The sequence below is a fragment of the Ursus arctos genome, unplaced genomic scaffold (assembly GCF_023065955.2).
Source record: "Ursus arctos isolate Adak ecotype North America unplaced genomic scaffold, UrsArc2.0 scaffold_21, whole genome shotgun sequence".
In the NCBI taxonomy this organism is placed as follows: Eukaryota; Metazoa; Chordata; class Mammalia; order Carnivora; family Ursidae; genus Ursus; species Ursus arctos.
The window spans coordinates 3,379,585-3,403,530 of record NW_026622886.1 but is presented as its reverse complement, the minus strand read 5'-3'; the positions used below and the strand labels follow the sequence as shown (position 1 = coordinate 3,403,530).

General features: G+C 51.3%; 1 protein-coding gene across 2 annotated transcripts; it reads right to left on the bottom strand.

Moving 5' to 3' along the window:
• Nucleotides 1–1,076: 1,076 nt before the first annotated feature.
• Nucleotides 1,077–13,039, bottom strand: DNAL4 (dynein axonemal light chain 4). Of its 2 annotated transcripts, XM_026479611.3 has the most exons (5): nt 12,944–13,039; nt 5,228–5,437; nt 3,478–3,561; nt 2,085–2,183; nt 1,077–1,399 (listed from the first exon to the last, which is right to left on the bottom strand). In XM_026479611.3, the coding sequence occupies exons 2-5, from the start codon at nt 5,294–5,296 to the stop codon at nt 1,379–1,381; spliced, it is 273 nt and encodes a 90-aa protein (XP_026335396.1). In that variant the 5' UTR covers nt 5,297–5,437; nt 12,944–13,039; the 3' UTR covers nt 1,077–1,378. The 2 variants fall into 2 exon arrangements, with proteins under 2 accessions (XP_026335396.1, XP_026335395.1); XM_026479610.3 differs by having other exon boundaries at nt 1,077–2,183.
• Nucleotides 13,040–23,946: the final 10,907 nt, after the last annotated feature.

Sequence of the window (23,946 nt, the reverse complement as noted above, 5' to 3'; positions counted from 1 at the left end):
TTATCCATTCTGCAGACGAAGCAACCGAGGCACAGAAGGGTCTGGAAGCACAGGCCTGAGCCAGATCGGTGGACTGCGGAGCCCACGCTCCCAAATGCTGCCCCTGCCACCTCGGTGGCAGGCTGCGCCAACCTCCCCGTTTGGCAGCCACGGTGGCAGGTTAAAGGAGAGAACAGACGCAGAGCAGGAGGTTAGTAAACCACAGCTAACTCCAGGCCTTGGCGCCCCCTCTCCCGTCACTCCTCTCCGTGCGCCCCCGATCTCTCCAGCCTTGGGTCAGCCTTAGACCCCAGGCCCGAGTGTCCTAGGAGGGCCGTCTCAGGAAGGCTGCGGAGGACAGACTGCCCCAGCTCTGCCCAGCATTTTAGGGTCTGAGACTTGAACTGAGGGGCCGGCCCCCGAGTAGAAGGGGCTTCGCAGTCCCACAGTGTGCCCCCCTCATCCTCAAATTCCTTCTGCCTCCTGAGTCTTTACTCCCACCACTCTTGGCCTGGGGTAGCCCCTCCCCCAGGGAAGCCGCGTCCCCCTTCAAGAGTCGCTTTTGCCAGAGACCCCCCCTCCTCACTCCCCGTGCTGGGTGTGGAGGCGCCCCTTCCTCCTGCTGGAGGGCCCCTGGCCTATCTTCGGTCACATTACTTTTCCTGTCCGGTTGAAACAAGCGGGTTCAAGTGTTCCTCCGCTCCAGACCACAGCAGACCGTGAGCGACGGAGGGCAGGGTTTGTGGCTTTCCCATCTCCGTGTCCCTGCCCCTGGGGCCTGGCCCTCGACAGCCCTTGAATGAACAGCTTCGAACTCAAACTCCATCATGTGAGGCTGAAAACATCTCTATGGCCATGGCAGCTCGGTCTGGCCACCGAGGGTGTCTCGCTCAGTGTCTGCGTGGCCCCAGCGACGGCCCGCAGCCCCCATCTGGGACGCAATGGTGAGGGGCAGGGCCCGGGCGAGCAGGGCTGTGCCTGGGCACAGGTTCCAGAAGACTCCCTGGGCTCCTGGGACCCATCACAGCCTGAGGAGCCTGAGCCCATCCCCCCCCCCCCCCCCCCCCGCCGGAACCTGAAGAGGCCGTAGATCGAGGTCCGTTTTTGGTCACTTTAATTGTAAAAACCAAGACATTATATAAATAAGACCGCTGTGTAAAATAGGATTCACCCTTCTACTAAAACCCTTCTCCCCACGCTCAAAAAAGAATATAGAAAACCCAGCAGAGATAAGAAGTACAAATCAGCATGTGGTCCCTGATGAGAAGTAGCCGACAGGCAGGACTCCCTGCCGAAACAGGCCTCGTGGGGAGTGCACTCCTGGCCCGGGGGGCCTCGCGAGGCTCAGCGATGCCCACACTCTCTGCCTCGGTTACCAAGTGCGGGGGTGGAGGCCGTACTAAAGGTCCCGGCCTGGCGGCTGGGGAGGGAGGGAGGACAGGGGAAGGCTGCTCGGTCCTCATGCCAAAGCCGGGGACTAGGGAGCTATTGGCCCAACGAGATGCAGTGGTTTGTTCGGCCTGGGGTCAGACTGGGGAAGGGGCTTCTGGGGAGTCACCACTTCTCCAGAGGACAAGGGGAGACGCTGCCAGTGTCCCTTGAGAGGACAGGCTCCTCCTGGGGCCATCTGCCTCCAGCCAATAAAGACCAGGACAGTGGGCAGCTGCCGGCAGTGCTGGGGGTGGACAGGCGGGGGTCCCGGGAGGCAAGGGGAGAGCAGCCCCCAAGAGAGGTGGGGCTGGCATGTCCTGGTGAGAAAAATTCCACCTCCCCGCCCTCCTACCCTGTCCCGCTTCCCACCACTCCCCTGCCTCGAGACCACAGCCTGCTCTCCCCTTCACACACCAGGAGCCTGGGGAAAGAGAGGTCCACACGTGCACACACTGGGCGTGACTCAGAAACTTGCATGAAGGGGCGAAAGGAAAGACCCCAGACTCTCCTCTGAAAAACCAGGAGCTGCCTGGGGCTGCTCCCCATCCCGAGGGGCGAGGGACGGCAGGAAGAGGCCCCGCAGGGGACGGGGACTGGGGGGGGCAGCGTCAGGAGCACTTCCAGACGCACACAGCCAGGGTCCCCCCGAAGTACAGGTAGAGGAGATTCTTCACCTCGTGTGTGATCTCAAACCCAAAGCCCTCGCCGATGACCACGTGCCAGGAGGAGCCGAACTTCTTGTCCATCGTCTCCTTGATCATCTTGGCAGCGCTCTGGAATGAAGAGGACGCTCGTCAGCGGGGGAGACGGGGGGCACGAGTCAATCCCCTCTCTGGGAATCTTGGCAAGGAAGAGCCTGTCGCCCTACTGCTGTTCTCCTTCTCCTGGAACCTTCAGGAAGGGTTTCCACACCGGCCCGCCCTGCCGGGGGCTCTTACACAGGGATGGAAGAACAGACATGACCCCACCTGTCGAGAAGACACTGGGGAGGGAGGGAAGCAGACACCAGTCTGCAGACAGAGCCGGGGGTCCGAGTTCCGGCTCTGCCACTGAGCACTTGTCCCTGGCGTCCACAGCGCCAGGCCGTGCTCGGGACCCCACGCGGGAACGCGCCCGGCAGCACCCCGCAGACTGTACGGGGATCGTCCTCACTGCCAGCTGACAGCTTTTTCAGGGAACAGAGAGGCTTTTCCCTAATGGGCTTGGGGGCTCCTGGAAGGGAAGCTGGGCTGCTTCCCTCCGTTACGGCAACAGCCCCCACGCCTTCCTGCGCTGGCTCTTTCAGAAGCTTCTTTTGAGAAGAAGTCTAGGGAGGGGCAGAGGACCCAGCCTCAGAGGGGGAGCCCCACGTTCAGGTGTGCGCTGAGCACCACGGCGAGCCGGGCGCCTGGCCCCGCCACCTCAGTGCACACGTCCTCACGAGCGCCCAGCGGGGACGGGCATCTGACTCCCCTTACAGACTAGGACACCGGGGCTCAGAGATGAGAAATGGGCATCCAAGGTCAAAGAGCTAGGAAGGGCTGCAGACAGCACTGGGACTGGGGCCTGGTTGGCCCAAAGCACAGCCTCTCATCGGCCAAGGTCTGCCTCCCCATCGGCCACCACGATACTGACTTTCTCACTCATCATCACCCTGATGAATGATGTTCCCACGACAATGCTTATTGGCCGCGTCCCCAGCACCTAGAACAGCGACTGGCAAGGAGATGGCATTTCACATCTTTTCTCAATGGATGAATGGATACATGAATGAATGACTGGCCAGGCCCTGTTCTCCACTGGGGTGGAGCCAAGGGGCAAGCCTATTGGGCGGGCTGCCTGAGGCAGGGCACACAGGCAGGGGCGGCACGGAGAGCCCTCTAGGGCTGGGCGTGACCAGCAGACCAGCACACAGAGACAGCACCAGCCCCTTCCCTTCCTGGCCTTCCTTAGGCTTTGAACGCTTCCAAGGAAGGTGCTAGCCAGCTCCCAGAAGGAGTCTCTGGAGCTGGACTGGGGCCGGGGGCCACTTGATTCACCCATGGGGTCACCAAAGGCACAAGAGGCCACCTGTACCGATGGCAATACCTCGTTGTTGTTGGAGAATTTCTCACAGGCCGTGACACACAGCTCCATGGTCTCCACTCGCATCTCCTCTGGCATGTCCGAGTGCTAGAGACAGGGCAGGGGGACAAACAGAGAGAGGCTTAGCCCGCCACCTGGCCTTCTGGGCTGGCCTCTCTGTCCAAACCTTAAGGCATGGACACTGGGGAGCTGCCCTGGCACAGCCCAGAGAGGGGACCCATCTCCGGACTCGGGGTGTGCAGCTGGGGGTGGGCAGAGGGCATGGAATCCAGTGGAACCAAGCGGGCTCTAACAGCCGGGCCCCCCTGCAAGGGCATGAAGCTTCATCGGCATCGCGTTCCAGCCAGCAGCCACGGGGAAGCAGGCTGGCCCCGGGCAGGAGAGGATGCGACTTACGGAAACAGTTTAGAAGTGGCCCCAGAACACAGCTGGATCTCACCCCAAAATCCTGAAGAGACAGCTTGGCTGCTCTCGATGTCTCCCGCTTTTTCCTGCCTCTGGCTGCTCCTTCTCATCCACTTTGTTGGGTCCCCCCTCCTCCTCCTGATTGCGGGACGGTCCTGGGCTCCATCTCCACTCTCTCTCTTCTCTAGCAGTCTCCTCTCTAGCAGATGCCACCCTGTCCTGTGGACTTGTCTCTCGTCTACATGGGGAGGGTTCCCACATTGTCATTCCCAGCTACAACCTCTTTTTGGGGCTCCAGACTCCTATGTGCAACCGTCTACTTGACAAGCTCACTGAGAAGTCTAAAAGATAACTCGACTACTCTTCCTCCATCTTCCCTCTCTTGGTAATTGACACCATCTTCTCTCCTAAGTTCTGGAAAAAACCAACCCTGGGAGCTATCTTGACTATCGTGTGCCCTTGTACCTGGCACCCAAGGCGTCAGTGAGTTCTACTGCCCTGACCTTCAAGATCTGTCCTGAGTGTGACCACACCCATCTCCACACCACAACCTGGACCCAGCCACCCCCTCATCTCTCTGGGTCCCTGCAGTAGCGTCCTCACTGGTCTCCCCAGTTCCACTCTGGTCCCCGAAAATCCATTCTCCTTACAACAGCTGGAGTGAGGTTTTAAAAACATCAAACAGGTCACATTACTCCTCTGTTTAAAACACCCACTGTTCGCCTTTGCACTCAGGATAGAATTCACATTTGTCACCGCGTCTGTCTGGGTGGCTGGCCTGCCTGTGAGGTCTGGCCTGCTGTCACTCTGGCCCTCACATCCCGCCACCCATCTCGGCACTCCGATCCTTCTGTTCCTCCAAGATGCGGAGCTCAAGCCTACCTTGGGTTTTCTGTGCTCGCCGTTTCCCCTGCTACGAATGTTCTTTCCCAGATATCCTCAAGGCTATCTCCCCAACTTCATTCAAGTCAGAGATCAGAGAACTCTTTCCAGAAGCTAACCTCTCCTCTCTAGCCCCATACACCTGCTTTATTTTTCCTTAGAGCACTAATTACCTGAGTTATGTCCCTTAAGCCTCCCTTTATGTGGCCCAGGCCTCTGTCTTGCTCACTGCTACATCCACAGTGCCTAGAACAGTGCCCAACACGTAGCAGGTGGACTAAGGAAAGACTTGTTGGATGAATGAATGGATGACGAATGAAGCGCTGTCCACTTCCGGACCTCAAGATCTGAGTCTGCCGAGCCCTTCACTTCCTCCCCCTGCAGTCCTGCAGGGAACGAGCTCCTTGCCTCACTCCGAGGCTGGTGAGCCCAGCCAGCCGCCCTGCCTCGCTCCCCTGAGGCTTACCCTGACCAGAGGGAAGGTCTGCAGTCGCTTATAATCAGCCTCCTCTTTCCTCCCTTCCGTTTCTCCCATGATCCTTCCACTGTGACCACTGGAGGGAGAGAGCGGGGCTTTCGGGAGGTGCTGGCCCTGGCAGTAAGACACGCCCGGCAGATTCGGGAAGCAGGTCCTGCCAAATGGGTGGGAGCAGAAAATGTCTTTCCTCTAGGGGTGCTGTAGAAAACAGGAAAAACCAGGAGAAAGAGTTGGCTTTAAACCCATACATCACAAATTAGAAATGTCTCACTGACAATGTGACACCTCCCCGTCTTAACTCCTCCACATCCTTTTCCAAATGGCCAGCAAGTCTGCAGACGGGAGGATGAGTCAACGCGCGCTGCTGGGACCGGTAAGAACACACTGGTATGCTGCTAGAAGCCCACACTGTCATTACCAAGACAAATACTGACTGCGGGCCAGGCCGAGGATGGAGCTGGAGCTCGCAATTAACAGATGCAGCACTCTGCAGGGACACGAGTGCGCGCGGTCCCTACTGCCCCGCACACGTGGTTAGAAAGCTAAATGTCAAGGTCGACAATCCTGGGCTTATGCAAGCAAGTACCTCCTTCCGCAGATCCCTGATGTGCAGAAGGACTGGGAGCAGTGATGCTCCGTGTCCTCCTGGGCGTGCCTGGCTCCCAGCTCAGGCCTCCCTGTCCCGTCTGGCTGGTCCAGAAGGTATAAGGCCTGGGCATTAGTGCTGGTTCTACTGTTCACCAGCAGCATGAACTGGGGCCTCAGATGCCTCACCAGTAACATGGGGGTAGTCACATTTCTCTCTTGGGGGCTGTAAGAGACCAGGTGAGACAATGTGTGCAAAGCAGTTAACACAGGGCCCGGCACGTGGCCACACATATGAGAGAATGTGTGTGCATATGAACACAGAGGTATAAAGCCTAATACGTATGTTTGGATTTTTTTTTTTTCTTTCCCAATCTAGTTATGTAATAACAGATGGGACTTTTCCTAAAGAGAGGAGCCTGGATCCTAAATGTCTGGGAGCATTGCTAGAAATCCTGGTGTTTCTCTTCATTTTACAATTCCATTTTTCCTGTAGCTCAAAGCACTTTTCATCTCAGAAGAAGTACTGATCTAGGGCGCCTGGGTGGCTCAGCTGGTGAAGCGTCTGCCTTCGGCTCAGGTCACGATCGCAGGGTCCTGGGATCGGGCCGTGCATCGGGCTCCTGGCTCAGCGCGGCGTCTGCTTCTGCCTCTGCCCCTCCCCCCAGCTCATACTAGCTCTCTCTCAAAAATAAAACAACAACAAGAAGTACTGATCTAGATGTATACAAACCACCGTGCTGTGAACCCTGTTTAACCATCCGCGCTGGACAAACAGCCCGATCATGTTACACCAGCACGTCTCACGGTTCTGAACAGGCTTGTTTTCACGGCACAGCCACCGAAGCCGGAAGATGCCCAGCAGAGTAACTATGGATGACATCTGCTAGATTTCTGGTCCCCAGCACCCCACTGCTGCAGCGACCCCGTGGGGGAGGCCAGCACGAACGGAGGCCTGAAGCCGTTACTCCGTTGGCCCGAGGCCTCAGCGAGAGAGCAGCAGGGCTGGGGTCTGACTCCGGCCCGGTCCCCGATGTGGGCCGTCACAGCGCCGACACCCGGGAGGCGCCCACGAAACCGGCCTCCAGCCAGCCGCCACCACCGGTGCGGCTCCTGTGACCCCAGCCGTGAAGCACACGCTTGCCGTCTGGCCTGTCGGCGACCACTGTTCTGACGCGAATTCAACCCTCGTGCGGCCGGGAGCTGAGCTTTCTGTGTACTTTCCCTGAGCCGTGCCCTCAATTTTCTCCCTCTCTCTGCGGCCTCAGAAGCCGTCCACGCCACCCCATTTGGTGGGCTCCCTCGCACCAGGCTGGACCAACCCCACCACCTGATTTCCCAGGGGACAGACGGCTCCTCTGAGGTCATCAGGCCCGGGCATTTGGAGCACTCGGATATTAGCAATTTTTGGCTCTCCGTGGAAGCCGGCAAACGACCAGGGGCCCCCTCCTTGTACTTTCTGCTCCTGCTTCTTTTTTTTTTAAAGATTTTATTTATTTATTTATTTATTTGACAGAGAGAGAGACAACCAGCGAGAGAGGGAACACAAGCAGGGGGAGTGGGAGAGGAAGAAGCAGGCTCCTAGCGGAGGAGCCTGACGTGGGGCTCGATCCCATAACGCCGGGATCACGCCCTGAGCCGAAGGCAGACGCTTAACCGCTGTGCCACCCAGGCGCCCCTGCTCCTGCTTATTTCACAAAATCCAGTGACTCGTTTGGTCTTTGCTCATTAATGTTAAGGCCCATCTCCAATTGCATCCTGTCCTCCCGGCTTTCACCAAGGCCACGTGCTTGCCACCCCCTCCACGCCATCAAGGTGTGACAGGGGTGGCGGCCGCAGCGATGATCAGAGGCTAAGGGCTTTAAGGTTTGTTGACTTCCCAAGATTTTCAGCTGAAAACGCTGAACCGGGCCTCTTCCACCTCAATATTTCAATTCGATCCAATTCCTCCTCGGGGCTCACCAGTGTTGGCCCGGAGTGGCCTGGAAGCGAATCCAGAGGCGAGCGCGCACACGCTGCTCAGATTCCGTGGATCGAGAACGTGGAATCCTGATGAAACAGGACTCAGGTATTACCAAAGTCTCTTCTTCAGGAACAAAGGGGGAAAAGCCACTGGGGCAGGTATTTTTTGGAGGTGGGGGAGGCAAGGGAACCATGAGGCAGAGAATTTAGGCTTGAATGCCCGTTCTATAACCAAAATGAATTCTGCTCTCTCCCTTGCTTTGTAGCCTTGGGCAAGTAACTGAATCTGAGCCTTGGTTTCCTCCTCTGTGAAATGGGAGAAACCCATCTCCTCCTTCTTAGAGATCCATCGCGAGCACTGATTAGAGGCCCGGGAGCATCTGGAAACGGCAAAGGTCTGCACACTCTTCTCGCCGCGCGGCTCTTACGGCTGCCCTGCCATTAGCCAGGACTTCATCCACATTAGTCAAGCATGTTTATTAAGGACCACAATTGCAAATGGCTTTTCTTAACCACTGCCTGTACTTCTGGGGATCCAAAAGGGATGAGACTTACAGAATAAAAAGGAACAGTTATAGATGATGTGCTTCCAAATACAGAAAGGTAGGAGAATCTTTTATGATGCTGTATCATTATAGTACAGCTAGAGTCATTCAGCCGCGATTTAAGGCCCGGCTGGAAGAACGCTACCAAAAATAGCAGACCCAGAAGCTCTAATAACCGTATCAATCTTCAATGCAAATAAGCGTGTGCCTGACAGCTCCAGGCCAGAAAGAAGTCCCATCAGGCCTAAAAGAGAGCCCTTTAATAATGCAAGTGTGCCCATGGCTAGGGTCCTTGGATCTGCTGGGTACCAGTCCCAGGACGTCCTGGTACACCAGGCCGGTGAGAGCCGTGCCCTCTCTCCGGCCCCCTGTTCTCCTCCCGGACCAAGGGCGCCTCTGCACGCTTTGCCCAGCCTCGCCCATGTCTGCTGCGAGGCTTCTCCCAGGCAACAGGGGGCATGGACAGGGCTCTTCCTGTCATCGCCTTGAGACAGCCAGTGCCCCTGTCCTGCTGTCTGTGCCTTGCTCTTTGGTGACACTGACCTCAGTCGCTGTATATTATTTTGTGTCTGAAGCATTTCGGAAGAATCCTGAAGAGGGCTAGGGGATTTGGGCAGGATGGGGGAGAAATAAAGGATTCTGGGAAATAAGGCCCAAAGTGTCTGCCCGCCCTCTGGGGGTACCCCCAGCCACTCAATGCCCAGAACACTTCTGGCCTGTGGACCTTGGGGTGCCCCCGGTCACCACCACCGGGATCTGAGAGATGGGAGGACACACTCAGAGCAGGACAGGGCGGTGGCTGGGTGTGGGCTCCACAGGCAGGTCCGGATCAACATATCACGTCTCAGACAAGTGTTTCTCTCTCTAAGCCTTAGTTTTCTCACCTGGAAATTGGGATGAAGCACAGACTACCTCACAGTAAATGTCAGCTCTTGTTACTGGTGCACTCGGAGGGGGACCTGCAATGTCTTTCTTCATACGCCAGCTCACGAAACATCTAGACATTCAGCCAAACAAACAAACACTTGCCGAGTTGTCACTCTGCAAACCATGGTACTAGCACGGACGGACGAAAGTCACAAGGCAATTCTGTAGCACAAGCTGGGGCCAGCGCTAGTGGTGTGGGTACACTGGGTTTTCACATTCATTGTCTCGTTTCACCCCACAACAACCTGTGGGGGCAGCATCCACGCCCGTTCTCAGATGAGGCACTTGGGGCTCAGAGAGGTCTGGGGCTGGCCCCAGGGTACACAGCCTGCAATGACGGAGCCCGGATCCAAACCCACACCTCCTCTTCTGATTCCACCTTCTATGCCTTTTCCCCAGTCACAAGCAAGTAGGAGACAGACAGAAACGCAAATAGCTTCAATTCTCAGCATCTCCCAGTCCCGCCACCTGTCCAGGCACACCTCGTGCTTCCAGCCATATCCAGGACACACACTGGTGCACCTCGGTCACCCTCCCGCCTTTCCCGGCCACGTCTACCCTCTGCCTTCTGGCAAACACAGAGCAAAGCTGGCGGGGGGAGGAGAGAGAGCAACCTAAGGGCCCGGGGCCATTCATCCAAGATGGTGGTGAGGTCAGGAAACAACACGGACGATCTGGATTTCACAGACCAGTTTAGAAAGGGGGAAGCAAACACAGGATTGCATTTTTAAATCATGCTAAGCAAGAGCATTAAACGCATCTACTATAAAGGAAGGTTTTAATAGTTACAAGGAGATGGTTGCAGAATAAAGGACAGTCCTCAGAAAAGACAATTACCTTTCACACACGCGCATGTGCACGCGCGCACAAACACACACACACACAAGGGAAGTTGTTGCTGTTGCTCTTGTTTTTAACACTACCCTTATTTTTTCTCATTTTATTGTAGTCCAGTGAGCACTTTTGCTGTGCCTTAGACTAAGGGGAGGGAGGGAAGACAAACGAGGGAGGGGGGAGAGAAAGACATGGAGAGATGAAGACATTTTCTTTATGTGTGACCCGATATAATAAACAATATTGACTCGCATGGTACCCTCTCACCAACATACCCAAATGTGGATGAAATCCCAAACATTTTTGTCAAGATACAAAGTACAGCAAAAAGTCATAACCATCACAGCTATTAGCTCTACACGAGAACAGATGCTTCCCACAGACAGTGGATTACGCAGTTTCCCACCCCCCTTCCCACTCAAGAGAACAGATTTCAACGTAAGAGACTAAGAATGACATTATTACAGAAATAAATTGGAGTTAGCGCTGATTTATTATGTTTTTTATCATTCACGATTGCTAATTACCGGTGCCATCTCACAACCAGTCACGACTTAGCAGTGTGTCGTGAGTCCGATCAATCACCCGAAGCTGAAAGGACCTTATCTACTCTTCTCTAGATGTCCCAGAGTGCAAAGACCAGTGTCTGGCACATGGCAGAAGCCCATCAGATATCTACAGTGTGATTAAATTATATTTCATTTACCCCCTGGGAAGGGAGAGGACGTATCCAATCCGTTCAATATTTATTGAACAATGACCTTGAGCAAGGCCACAGGATGGGTGTCCTACATACGGGATCTTATTTACTACCCCCCCCCCCCGCCAATAACTCTGTTAGACAGACGCTATTATGCCTACTTTTCTGGTGACCATGATGGCTGAGAAAAGGAGTGACTTTCTAACCAGCTAACAAATGGAGGAGCTAGGATTCCCTCAGGTATATAGGACTTCAAGACTATGCTTTTTCAACGACTCCACTATAAGCAAGAGAGTCTCTGCTTCCAAGGAGCTTACAATCTGAAAGACCAACACACATACACAAGGAACCAACTATGGTTCATGGCAGAAAGCAGTACGTGCCACAAGGCAGATGCAGGGCAGAGGGAGGAGAATTCTCGAAGGGGCAGGGTAGAGGACAGCAAGAAAAGCTCGGTGGAAGGGGCAGCATTTGAGTGGGAATCCTGGCAAGTGGACAAGGTGAGGAAGACCCCTCTGCAGAGAGATGAGCAAACACAGTGATCCAAGCAGAAAGCTCAAAGCATTTCCAACGGTCCAGTTTGGCTAGAGGACAGAACCTGGCACAGGAGAAGGGAAAAAGAAGCCTGGGAAAAAATGCTGGGGTTGGGCTGGGAAAGTACAGAAGGGCTCTAACACCTAGGCTTGAGAAGTGGATATTTTTAGTGGGGAACGAGAAGCCCTTTGGAGGTCTCTTGCGAGTTGGTGACATTGCATTGTTTTCAGGCGATTATTCTGGTGGGCTGGGTAAACAGGAAAGACTGGAGGAAGGGACACCAGCTAGGAAGCTAGAGCACTGGCTCAGGGGACAGGCATTAAAGACTTAAAGACTTGAGTCAGGATGGTAGCTCCAAGAATGGAGAAGATGTGAGGTCCTCGAGGAGGCAGAATCAAAGGAACTTGACAACCGCCTGAGTGTGAGGGGCATGGCAGAGGGAGGGAGGATGGCCACGCCACTGAGAAACACAGGGCAAGTCAGGTGGAATGGATGGTCAGGTAAAGAGTTAGGCCAGTTTGATTTTGGAACTACTTTAAGTGGCTGGTGAGACATGCGAATGGAGGTGTCTTGTCAGGAGGAGGTAATCACCAAATCAAGGATCATCGGGTGCAGAAGGGAAGCTATCAGTCCAACCACCACAGCGATACAACTCACGCTACCCTCAGCCCCACCCCAAAGCACCCCTAACCCCTAAAGAAGCCCAGGAGAAAGATCAGAGCAGGAGCTCTGGATCTGAGGGTCACATGAAGAAATGACAGCTGACACTAAGGGTGCTGGTGACACTTCGCAGAGGGGGAGAACGTGGGGAAGTAAGAGACAGAGGAAGTGAAGTAACACATACTAAATCCACACCGGACTGGACTCTTCATACTTCAGTTCCTATTTATCCTCAGAATTCCCCAAGGAGATGCCCTATGGTATCCTGATTTCATATATACTCAGCCGGGAGCCCAGGAGGTTAGATAACTTGCTAAGGTCCTGTAACTGGGAATCCAAACTAGGTTTGCCAAGTTCTTTTCACTACACCCGGCAAGTCCCATGGGTAGCACATCCACAAGGAAGCCTACAGCTGGGTCAAAGAATCACGTCCTAGAACGTCAGAGTCGAAGAGGCCTTAGAGATTATTCAATCCAACTTCTATTTACAGATGGGGGAAACTGAGGCCCAAAGAAGGAACTGACCAGCCTGGAGTCTTAGCACGTCACCTACTGTCCAAGTCAAATAAATGGTCTGGGCCAAGGCGATAGCGACCACCCGTCCAGCCGCGGGAGTGGGAAATTACTCCGCGAAATGTCGGGGGGAATCAAGGTCCTTGGGGGGGGGGGAGGCGTTCGGGTTCGGAAGGATGGGGGACCGCGCAGCAGGGCGGGGCATCAGGTGTCGGGGGGAAGGAGCAGCCCGCAGAGTCGCCACCGCTAATCTGTCACGGCCGAGTTCGCAGGTCCCCGAAGTGTGGGGTGGGGGTTTGGAGGACCTGGGGCTGGGGACCAGAAGGCAGGAGACTGAGGTGGGGCCTCCGCGGTGGGCGAGGCCCCACCCACCCCGCGACGCCTCTCGGCCCCGCTTCGGGCCGGCCCTCCCCGCCCGGCTGCCCGCCGCGCCCCGGGGCCTCACCTGCTCCCGCGGGGGCCGGAGCCGGGGCCGCAGCTAGTGCACCCCCGCCAGGGTTGTCAAGGAGCGAAACAAGAGTGTCTTAGCAACAACAAGGAAGTCCTGCCCCCTCACCGGACGTTGACGGAAATTTCACTTTTTATTGGTGAATAGAAGTGTCGATCAATATTAAAGGCCCCCTACAACGAAAGGCTTGTACGGAAAGGGGCGTGGCTAGAGGCTAGGGAGGCGGAGCTTCAGTTATAGTCGTCTTAAGTGGGCCTGAGGAGCCGGCGGAGATACAGAAGTTCGCATTTTAGAGGAACAAACTTTGAAGGGCGGTATTACTTTGGGCGCTTCTTTTAGACTTTTGAAATTACAAATGCAATTTGTTGGCGTCCTGACACTAAAATACTACTTCATTAGGCTCTCAGAAGCCTAATAACAACTAGCATTACAAAAACTAGGCTTTGCAAGGAGCATTTCGGCAGATTCTCACAATTTTTCAAGGTAGTGGTATTCGTAACCCCATCTGCACTAAGGTTCAGAGAGGTTAAGAAACGTGTTAAAGAAAAAATCAAGCTAAAACTCCGTGAGATGGAACCAGGGCCTCTTTCCACTGTAGCGCACCGGCCTATGACTTCGTAGTCCATAGGAGACGTTGTACCATCTAATTTAAAGACACAGTTGTCCAGAGCATGCCTTTTCTTACATTTAGGCGGGGAAATTAATCCGAAAGCATTAGTACAACCTGGGAGAAGGGAAAGGCGGGGGGCGGGAGGGGGGGAGAAGAACCTGCAGATTCAATTACTTGATTGGTGGATCAAAGGGTCAGTGGGGTGACTTCATAATTTAAACATTTACTTTATCATGATGGGTATTTCAGGTGAAACCCTACTTGACATTCACCGGCACTTACTGGGAATTCAGCCCTGGCGGGATGCTGGTCATTCAGAGAAGAGTAAGATGAGGACCTTGGTTCCAGAGAAGACACAGTCCAGTGAGGGGACAGCTGTGTCCACAAATAGATAAGAAGACTTTATTCTACCCGTACTCTGGTACAGGGGTGGGCAAGGTGCTGGTTCTCTCCGAGGAAGGAGTAACTAACTCTCAGAGGAAGTGGTACTTGAGTTTGCTGTGGCTAAGATGACTAGTAGGCTAATGAGGGCGGGAGAGCACAGTTCGCTGGGGAACTGCCAGTGACTCCATGAAGCCTGGGTTCAAGGTGAATGTGGTACAGTGGGAGGTGACGGTGAAGAGGGTGGGGTTAAGATGCAGAGGGAAGTAGGGATCACCAGAGTCAGAATGGTTTTGAATGCCAAGTTTAGGGACTTGGGTATTCTCTGGGAGTGTTCCCTGGTGTTCTCTTGGGTGAGAGTGGGGAAAGTAGCTGTTGGAAGTTTCAAGTAGGGCAGAAAGATAGTCAGATCTGAGTCATGGGAAGATCAGTTGGGCGGTGAATATGGTGGAACGCGCTTGGAGTAGGTAGACAGAAGGAGGGCACAGTGGGTTTGGTTTTGAGATTTGGCAGCTTGAGGTGTGCTCGGCCCTTGCCGATTCCCAGATTGCCTTCCTGGTGCATTCTGAAGGTCCACGGAGTGTCTGACTCAGCCTCCAGATTTCCCCAATCCTGTTTGCCAAGTTTCTCCAGGAGATGGAAGTTGGCCTTTGAGGGGGATGAAGCTCTCGCCTCCGCCTCTCATCCAAACTTCTAAAAGGGGTCTACGTTTGCTGTCTTCTATTTCTCACCTCCTATTCAGTCTTCAGCCCACTGCAATCTGGCGTCTACACCCACGCTGCCACCACCGAAATTACCTCTTCCATGGTTACCGGTGACCTCCTGAAGAGCGGAATCCAACAGATCTCTATCTTGCTGGACCGATCCCCTCTGCTGGTGTAAGCCTGTCGACCACACCTGTCTTCGTGAAATTCTCTACTCCAGAAATAGTGCCTGCAGAACTCTTTACAATGGAGATTCTAGGGCCCCGTGGCATCAGAATAGTGAAGGGCAGGAATCTGTATTTGTCACAAGTGCCCCTGGTGCACATTCACAGTTGAGAGTCACTGCTCTATCATCCAGGGCACCTCATTCTCCTGGATCTCCTCAAACCTCTCCTCCTTTCTGGCTCCTTTTTCCTTTGCTCTCTGTGCCCACCTTGACTCTATTTTCTTCTTACCAAGGGTCTCAAATTTCTTCTTACCCTAGGTCACATCCTCACCGGCAAGAGTTTCCCTTGGTCACACTTCCTAGGGTATTTACTGAAATTGAGGGTTGGTGCTTTGGGAATGCCCCTCTGGTGATTCCAAACCCTCCCAGGGAGTTAGGCCACCCCATGCTTATCTTGTTGAGAGTTGCTGCCGTAAGTCTTGTCCTTTGGGGATCTCATCTACTCCCATGGTTCCATTGTCAATGTCCTAGATTCTCATGGCTCTGTGTTTCTCTCTCCAGATTAGGCTTCTCACTGGAGCTCCAGACCTAAATATCCAACTGCTCCTGGCCATCTCCACCAGAATGTCCCCCAAGCCCTTCAAAGTCAATGTGCCCCAAACTGAATCGATCATCTCCCTCACCTTACTCTCCCTGTATCCCCCATCTCAATAAATAGCACCACCTAGTTGCTTCCATCAGAAATCAGAGAATCATGTCCTTCATATCTACTTCCCCCTGCCATCACCCACCTCAAGTCAATCAAAAGCTTCCTGATTCTGACTCCTATGTCTTGATTAGAGCCCCTCTTGGCTATCTTCATGGCACTCCCCATGTGCACAGCACTATGATCCCATCTGTATTATTGCAACAACTTCCTAAAGGGACTCCCTGACTGCAATCTTGCCCTTCTCCAATGCATCCTCCATGTTACAGTCAATGGGATGCTTCTAAACCCCAAATTTCATCACTGCATTGCTCTCTTTAACAACTCCTTCCCTTTCTCCACAGTTCCCCATAACCTGCCAGGTGACATCCAGATGCCATGACCTGCCATTTGAAGCTCCCCTGTGGTGTGGCCCATGAGGCCTCTATCTCTTCTTGCTGCTCCTTCCCTTGTGCTCTGCACCCTACCTACACCAGCTCTCATGGCTCTCCACACCCTCCAAGCTGTTTCTCACTTTGCCTTTGCTCACACATCCTCTTGGCCACATTCTCTCTCTCTGACCGCCCTCCTTTTGACTATATGAGCCCATACACGTTTGGTCTAAGTTGTACACACTGGGATTCCATCACTGGCAACCAGAAGAAACCTCTGTGCTCCCATCTCCTCTGGTTCCTACTCCTGGCATTGCTCTTCTCCATGGTTTAATTCTCTGTCTTCTACTATGAGCTCCTGGAGAGCAAGAACCTTATCCTAGTCATCTCTACAGCCCTGTGTTACACACAGGATCTAGCAGAGAGTAGGTGCTTAGTAAACGTATCATGAATGGATGTATGAGCAAACGAATGAAGTGGATAGGATCTTACCCTACTTCTTCAGACTCAGCTCTTGTCAATCCTCAAGATTCAGCCAGTATTCCAGCTACACCCTTTCGTGTACTGCTCCTGCTGTTTAACATGGCTGGATGCAGACACCCTGGAATCAGTTAGCAATTGGATCAGCTGCAAGTAACAGAGATTGGAAAAATAGTGACTTAAAACAACATGAATTTATTATCTTTTTTTTTTTTAAGTAGGGCGTGAACTCACAACCCTGAAGTCAAGACCTGAGCTGAGATCAAGAGTCATATGCTTAACTGACTGAGCCACCCAGACCCTCCATTAATTTATTACCTGAAGTCTGACATGATGGGTCTCACTGGGCTAAAAGCAAAGTTTTCCCAAAGCTGTGTTCTTCTTGAGGCTATAGATCAGACTGTTCCTTTCCCTTTTCCAACTTCTAGAGACTTTCTGTATTCCTCTGAACCTGGCTCTTCAGCCTCCCTTTCACATCTAAGGAATCTTGTGATTACATTGGGTCCATCCAGATAATCCAGCTTAATCTCCTTATCTTCTGGTTATATGATTAGCAGTCTTAATTCCATCTGCAATCTTATTTCCCCTTGACATGTGATATAACATATTCACAGGTTCTGGGGATCAGGATACAGACATCTTTGGGGGACCATTATTCTACCTCCTGTAGTCAGTTTGGGTAAATTTTCCCCACGTAATTGAAAAGAATATCTACTCTGTAGTTGCTCTGTCAGGTCAAGTTCGTTAATCATTTTGTTCAAATTTTCTATACTCATACTGAATTTTTTGTCTGCTAGCTTTATAAATTATTGAGAGAGGTGTGTGAAACTATCCCACTGCAATTGTGGGTTTGTCAAATTTACCTTCTGGTTTTGTCAGTTTTTACTTTATATATTATGAAGCTGTGTTAATACATGCATCCAAATTTGTAATTATTATATCTTTCTAAGAGATTGACTCTTTATCATCATGAAATGTCCCTTTTATCTCTGGCAATACTTCTTGTCTTAAAGTCTAGTTTGAACTAAGTATAGCTACACCAACTTTCTTTGAATAAGTGTTCACATGGTATATATTTTTCTATCTTTTAAATTCCAACCTGTCGTATAACCAGTTTGACGAGATTAATATTTTTGCTGTAATATTTCCCTTTTAATATTTAAGGTGATTACCCACTTACATTACGTTGAGGTTTAAATCAATCAACTCAGTATTCATTTTCTATTTATTCTACCCTTTTTGTGTTCCTTTTTCTTTCCCTTTTAAGCCTTCTTTTGAATTGTTTTTGTCATTCTATTTCTTCTTCTGTTGAACTTGTAAGTTACATATTCTTTCACAATCCTTTCAGCAGTTACTCCCAGGAAAATGAAATGTTGACCCTAGATGTTTTAAAGTCTAATATAAAATTAATGCTTTTACTATGTTCAGGACACTGCAAGGAAATTAGAACATTTTAACTGCATTTACCTCTTCCCACCTTTTATTCTGTTGTTATCATGAATTTTAAACCTCACAGGAGATCATTGTTATTTTTTTTTTTCCCTTGGCATTCGCTTCGATTTATCCACATGCTTACCCTTTCTGTTGTGAATTTCCATGTTTCTTCCTCTCAGGACCGTTTACCCTTTCCATGATCAATTTCCTTTAGTCTGTCCTCCAGAGAAGCTATGTTGGTAACAAAACCCATTGGTGATGAATACGCTCTGTTTTCTTTGTCTGAAAACATCTTTATGCCATCTTTCTTTTTGAAGAGTTTTCAACGAATAGGGAATTCTGGAATGGTGGTTATTTCAACACATTGAAGCCACCATCACTTTATTGTCCTCCTTTCTCCATTCCTTCTGTTGAGAAGGTAGCTGCTCCTTGGAAGGTAATGCTTCTTTTTTCCTGTGGGACCTTGGAAGATTTTTCTCTTCATCTTTGATTTTGTATCTGTTTCACCATCAAAGTCCTAGTGGTGGTTTTCTTTGCATTTTTCATGCTTGGTGTTCCCTGAGATTCTTAAACCTGTGGCTTCATGTCTTTCAACAGTTTTACTCTCTGCCTTATTTACTCTCTCCCTTTCTGGGGCTCCTTACTTTTTAGACCTTTTCACCATGTCCCTTGTTAATCTTATGTTTTTCCCCTGGTACTTTCTATTCTTTAACCCTCAGTTTTTACTCTCACTCATTTCTTTTGAGATCTCTATTAATAGAGTTCACGATTCCTTCTTCAGGTGTGTCTAACTGCTGTTAGACTTATTTATTGAGCTCAAGAATTCAGTTCATGTATTTTTCAGCTCTGGGATCTTCATTTCATTATTTTTCGTAGTTTATAGTTCTCTGTTGAAATTCTGTTTGTCATCTAAATTCTTAAATATATTAACCGTAATTATTTTCAGGTCTATGTTTCACAACTCCACCATATGGATCTCCTAAAGAGATCTTTTCAAAATTAGACTTTTAATTTTGAGACAATTATAGATTCACATTCTGTTGTAAGAAGTAATACAGAGAGCTCTTATGCATCCTTTCTCCACTTACCACCAATGGTAGCATCCTGCAAAACTATAGGAGAATATCACAATCAGGATATTGACATTGACGCAATCGTATTCAGATTTCCCGTTTTACTTGTACTCGAGTGTGTATGTGTGTATTTAGTTCCGTGCAATTTTATCATATGCGTAGGTCTATTGGCCTTTACGGTTTTTTTCTCTCTTGATTTTTAGTCATTCAGTTTTGTTTCCAGATATGTCTGATGATGCCAAACCTTGTGTAACAAAAATATAATATGAGTTTGGATGATGTTGTTATCCTTCCTCCAGAGAGAATTTACTTTTGCTTTTGGCAAGATGTTGGTGAAAGTGCAGATACCTTAATTCAATCAGTGAATGAGAGGATCGGAAGCTGGGATTCCGTCTTTGGAGGGCTGGAATATTTCCAATTTACCCTACTCTCGGAGTGTAACCATTTGGGGTCTCACTGAAAGTCTGTGTCATTTACCTAGAGCCCCTTATCTTACACTCCAATTTTTAGCTGGAATCCTTACCTCTATTTGTCATACAATTTCTCGAACCTATTAACCAGCTGCTCAGCTACTGCTCTCTGCTCCACTTAGGTATTTGTCGTAAGTGGGCAGGTGCCTCAAGAGGAAAACTGTAGCCCCCAAAGTCAGGCTCACCTCTCTGAACTTCTGTGAATCTCCATGGGATCTGGTTAACTTAACCCTCACCTCTCTTGATGCCTCTCTGGTGCCTGGATGTTTCATACGTGTTTGGTTTTTCGAGCTTTTCTCGGGGAGAATTGATCTGCAACAGAAATCTCTTACATCAGCCTGTTTCTCAAACCAGTGTTTGATATCCCTGAGGGGCTAAGGAGACTCCCAAATCACAGGTCATATAGTGCAGCCTTTGAGTGATTGTTCTGGAGTTAGGTGGGATTAATATCCCAATGTTGCCACTTCCCGGCCGGGGGACCTCGGACAAGCACTTCATCTTTCTGTGCCTGTTTTCTAGCAGTACTTCCCTCCCAGGGTTAAATAAACTAGTATGTGTCAAGTGATCAGAGCAGCAAATGTCTGGCGCATCGTAAGCACTTAATATAGGCCAGTTATTAGTGTTTGGTGAATACATAGTAAGCCCTACTCAGCCAGATGCTGGATACACACTGTGGTGGGAAAGACAAATACAGTCCCTTCTCTCACGGGGCTGACACCCGGGGTGATCCACAATTAAAAGCAAGTAAACAAGATCATTATCAAAGAGAGGTACATGCTGCGGAAAGAATTAAAGAGGACAATAGAGCAGGCGACCCCGATAGGTTTGGGTCCAGGACGAGTCGGTAGGGCTCAATTGCCAATTTCGGGATTGTGGAGGAGAGGACCGAGCGAGTGGCAGAGATTGACCAGGCAGCGACTTAAGGCTGAGGGGCCAGCAAAACATCTGCGATTGTTGCATGACAAGCTGAGACCTGAATGACAGGAAGGAGCATGTCCCATGAGAACTAGGGAAAGGTGACTTCCCGGCTGAGGGAACATATGCAATCTCCCTGGATCTGTCAGGCTTGGGGAACAGAGGGAGGCCTGTGTGTCCAGGAGCATAATGGGAGAAAGGAAGAGAGGTAATCCATGAGACCCGAGAGGCGGGAAGGGGTCAGATCACACAGGGCTTTTTATTTATTTATTTATTTTTTTTTAAGATTTTATTTATTTATTCGACAGAGATAGAGACAGCCAGCGAGAGAGGGAACACAAGCAGGGGGAGTGGGAGAGGAAGAAGCAGGCTCATAGTGGAGGAGCCTGATGTGGGGCTCGATCCCGTAACGCCAGGATCACGCCCTGAGCCGAAGGCAGACGCTTAACCGCTGTGCCACCCAGGCGCCCCACACACAGGGCTTTTTAAACCAGGGTGAGGGTGTGGATTGCATTCCAAGTGTACCGGCCCGCTTTGGAGAGTTTTGTGAAGGGGAATGACTTGTGTTGATTGCAACACGTCACTCGGGGGGTTGTATAGGGAATGGATTTTGAGAGAGGCCGTTGCAGGAGTACAACTGAGAGACAGTGGTGGTTTGGACAGAGCGGTAGCAGACGTGGAGAGGAGTGAGCGGGCTGGAGATCGTGTTAGTGGTAGAGTCAGAAGACGGACATGCAAGAGAAAGAGGGAAGTCAATGATAATTCCTGCATTTCTGATTTGAACAACTGGTGGCTCATGAGCCTCTTTATTAAGTGGAAGGCTGGGGTAGAAGTCGAGGGGCATCAGGAGTTTTGGATATATTGATTTTGAGACTCCTATCAGGCAGGGAGTCCTTGGTTGGAATGTCATCAGACGATAGCTAAAGCCAGGCACCTGAATGAGATTTCCTCGGGAGAGTGTCTAATAGAAAGAATAAAGAGACACCGGGGTGTGGCCTGGGCTTCTACAGATTTAGAGGTTGGGGAAATAAGGAGGAATTGCAAAAAATCAGAAAGGAAGGAATTCTGAGAAGGAGCAGCCAGTGAAGTCAAGCAGTGGTTCTCAAAGTACGGTCCAGGGACCAGCGGCCACAGCATCACCTAGCACTTGTTAGAAATGCTGAATGTCAGGCCGCGCCCTGGCCCTGTTGCCTCAGACACGCTCGGGGGTGAGGCCCAGACATCAGTGCTTTGATTGCTCTACAGGCCAAACCAGTGAAATGGGAGGAAAACCAGGGAAAGCTGTGTTTCGAAGGGCAAGAGAAGGAAATCTTAAGAGAAGGAAGGAGTGGTTAACTATGTGTCAGTGCAGCTGGGAGCTCAACTCAGATGAGTACAGAGGCCTGGCCATGAAGTTTCATCATGTGGAAGTCACTGTTGGCCTTGACAAGAGTGATCTCAGTGAGCTGTGGGAACAGTGGCAGAGAGGGAGCTGGAGAAGGAGTGAATGGGAGAGGGAGGACGTGGCAAAGACTGTGGACCCCGTGTGCAGTAAAGGGTTAACTCAGCCAGCTTAGGGTCCTCAAACCCTGCACATTCCAAAGAAAGGACTGGGCCTTGACCAGTGGTTGGTAGATAACTTCTGAGCCCTTCAAATATCCTGCTTGATAAGGGCGTCTTTGTATATCTTGGGCCACATCAGAGAATTTATGTCCACAAAGTGATTTATGGAAAATGCCTGCTTTTTTTTTTTTCCCATGCTGTGTCAGTTTGACCTCTGGGTGTGGGGGCTGGAGCCTGAGTAGTTGAGGCTCATGTAGGTGCTGCGTGCCTGCAAGACTGACCCTGAGTACAAACCCTGGACACCGAGGCTCAGGTACGCTTCCCAGGATGATTTTCTGCACAAGTGTTGCACATCCCTGCTGGGAGAATGACCCATGTCCATGACTCCCCCCCGCCCCCGGAAGGGACACCTGGAAGCTCACTCCTGGTCTCTCCTGGACCTTGCCCTAGTGCCTTTTCCCTCTGTATCTGTTTGCCATAACAAACCATAACCATGAGAAGAACAACTTTCTGCAGTCCTTCTAGTGACTCATCAAAGCTGAGCATGGTCCTGGGGACCCTGGCACACCTGCTTTTTCAAGAAGCCTTTTGCAGGGATAGGAGCAGAGAAAGAGAGAGGCTTGGAGGTGTGTAGTGGCTTGGGGTGGGGGGATTTGGTTTGAGGAAATACGAGGGCATCATCGCAAGGCTGTTGGAATGATAAAGGGACAAGGAGAAGTTGGTAACTCGGGAGAGACGTTCTTGAGGAGGGGAGGGGGTTGGGGTCCAGGACACAAGGGCCTCAGGTAGGAGCAGGGACGGTTCTCTCTGTGGAGCAGGAGGGCAGCCGGAGAACGTGCAGGTTTGTAGACAGACGTGGTGAGGCAATGATCATTTTGTGTCCTCATTGGACTGTGGGGTAAGGTTACCCTTGAGGGTGCAGGAAGGGGCTGGAGGCTCTAGGAGGTCTGAGGAGAGGGTCTGATTATTAGTTATTTTAGACATATAGCACACATACAAGGAAAGTGCTAAGATTGCAGGGCAGGCAGAAACGCCTTTGGAGATCTCTGGCCATGAATTTAAAATGAGGGTCAACCCACATCAGAGCCCTGTGCTTTCCTGCATCAGTGTTCTGCTGGGCAGGTGCTGGCACGAAGCAGGTGGATGGCGGAGATTAAACCAGGGCTGGACTTTGCCAGCTGAGTGGGACAGAGGAAGAGAGGGTGTTTGTAAGTAAATCAGTGTGAGAGAAAATAAACGAAGTGTATCTGCCTGCGACTTAATTTTGCTCCGTGGTGAGTAATCAAAAGCAATATTTTAAAACAAGTCTGGATTCATTTTGGAGAAGAAAGCACATGAAGTTTCCGGATAACTCGGTAGACTTCAGATATGGTTTTCCTTTTTTTTAAGTGCTGCTTGCAGCTAGCTATACCCCCTGGTCTTCATGGGGTGAGTTCACTTAGGTGGGAAGTTTGGGAAGCTTTGGCAAGTTCTGGAAGACCTGTCCTACCGGCACGACCCCCTGACCTGCTGGGCCCCCTGGCATTTTCACAGGGGCTGTCTGAGGACACGGTCCAACTATGAGCAGTAAGAGTATTAATGGAGCGGGAGGGTGGAGGCTGTGTCCCTAAGATGGTGTGGACAGGGAGGGCTGGGGACCAGAGCAAGACTTCCCAGGGGTAGTGTGGGTGCTGCAGGGGTGGGGTGGAGGTAGCAGACCCTGACATTGTCAAAGAGTCCAGCCTAGAGGCCAAACACATCAGAGAGGTCCAGGTGGACTGTGGAGCAGGGACAGATTGAAATATAGCAGAGTCCCTCCCTCTCTCCTACCCCGTCTCTCCAGGGCCCAAGGGAGGTGACACTCTGGGGGTCCAGGCAAGTGACTCAGGCAGATTGGGTCTCAGGGAACAATTCAGGGACCTGGTTCCCAGAACTGGGGCACGAGGTGGAGATGGGGTGTTGGGAATGAGGCCAAAACCCAGTTATCAGAACTGGGACACTTTCCATGTGGGACTTGTGTTCTTTACATCCTTCCTGCATAAATTCTGGGGAACGGAGTATGTCTGCGCCTGGGAGCTGGCAGAACGATCAGTCTGAGAAAGTAGTGAGGCTATGGGGCACCAAGGCGGCGCCTCCTCTGTCTTTGCCCTCTGCCCTGGCCCAAGTAGC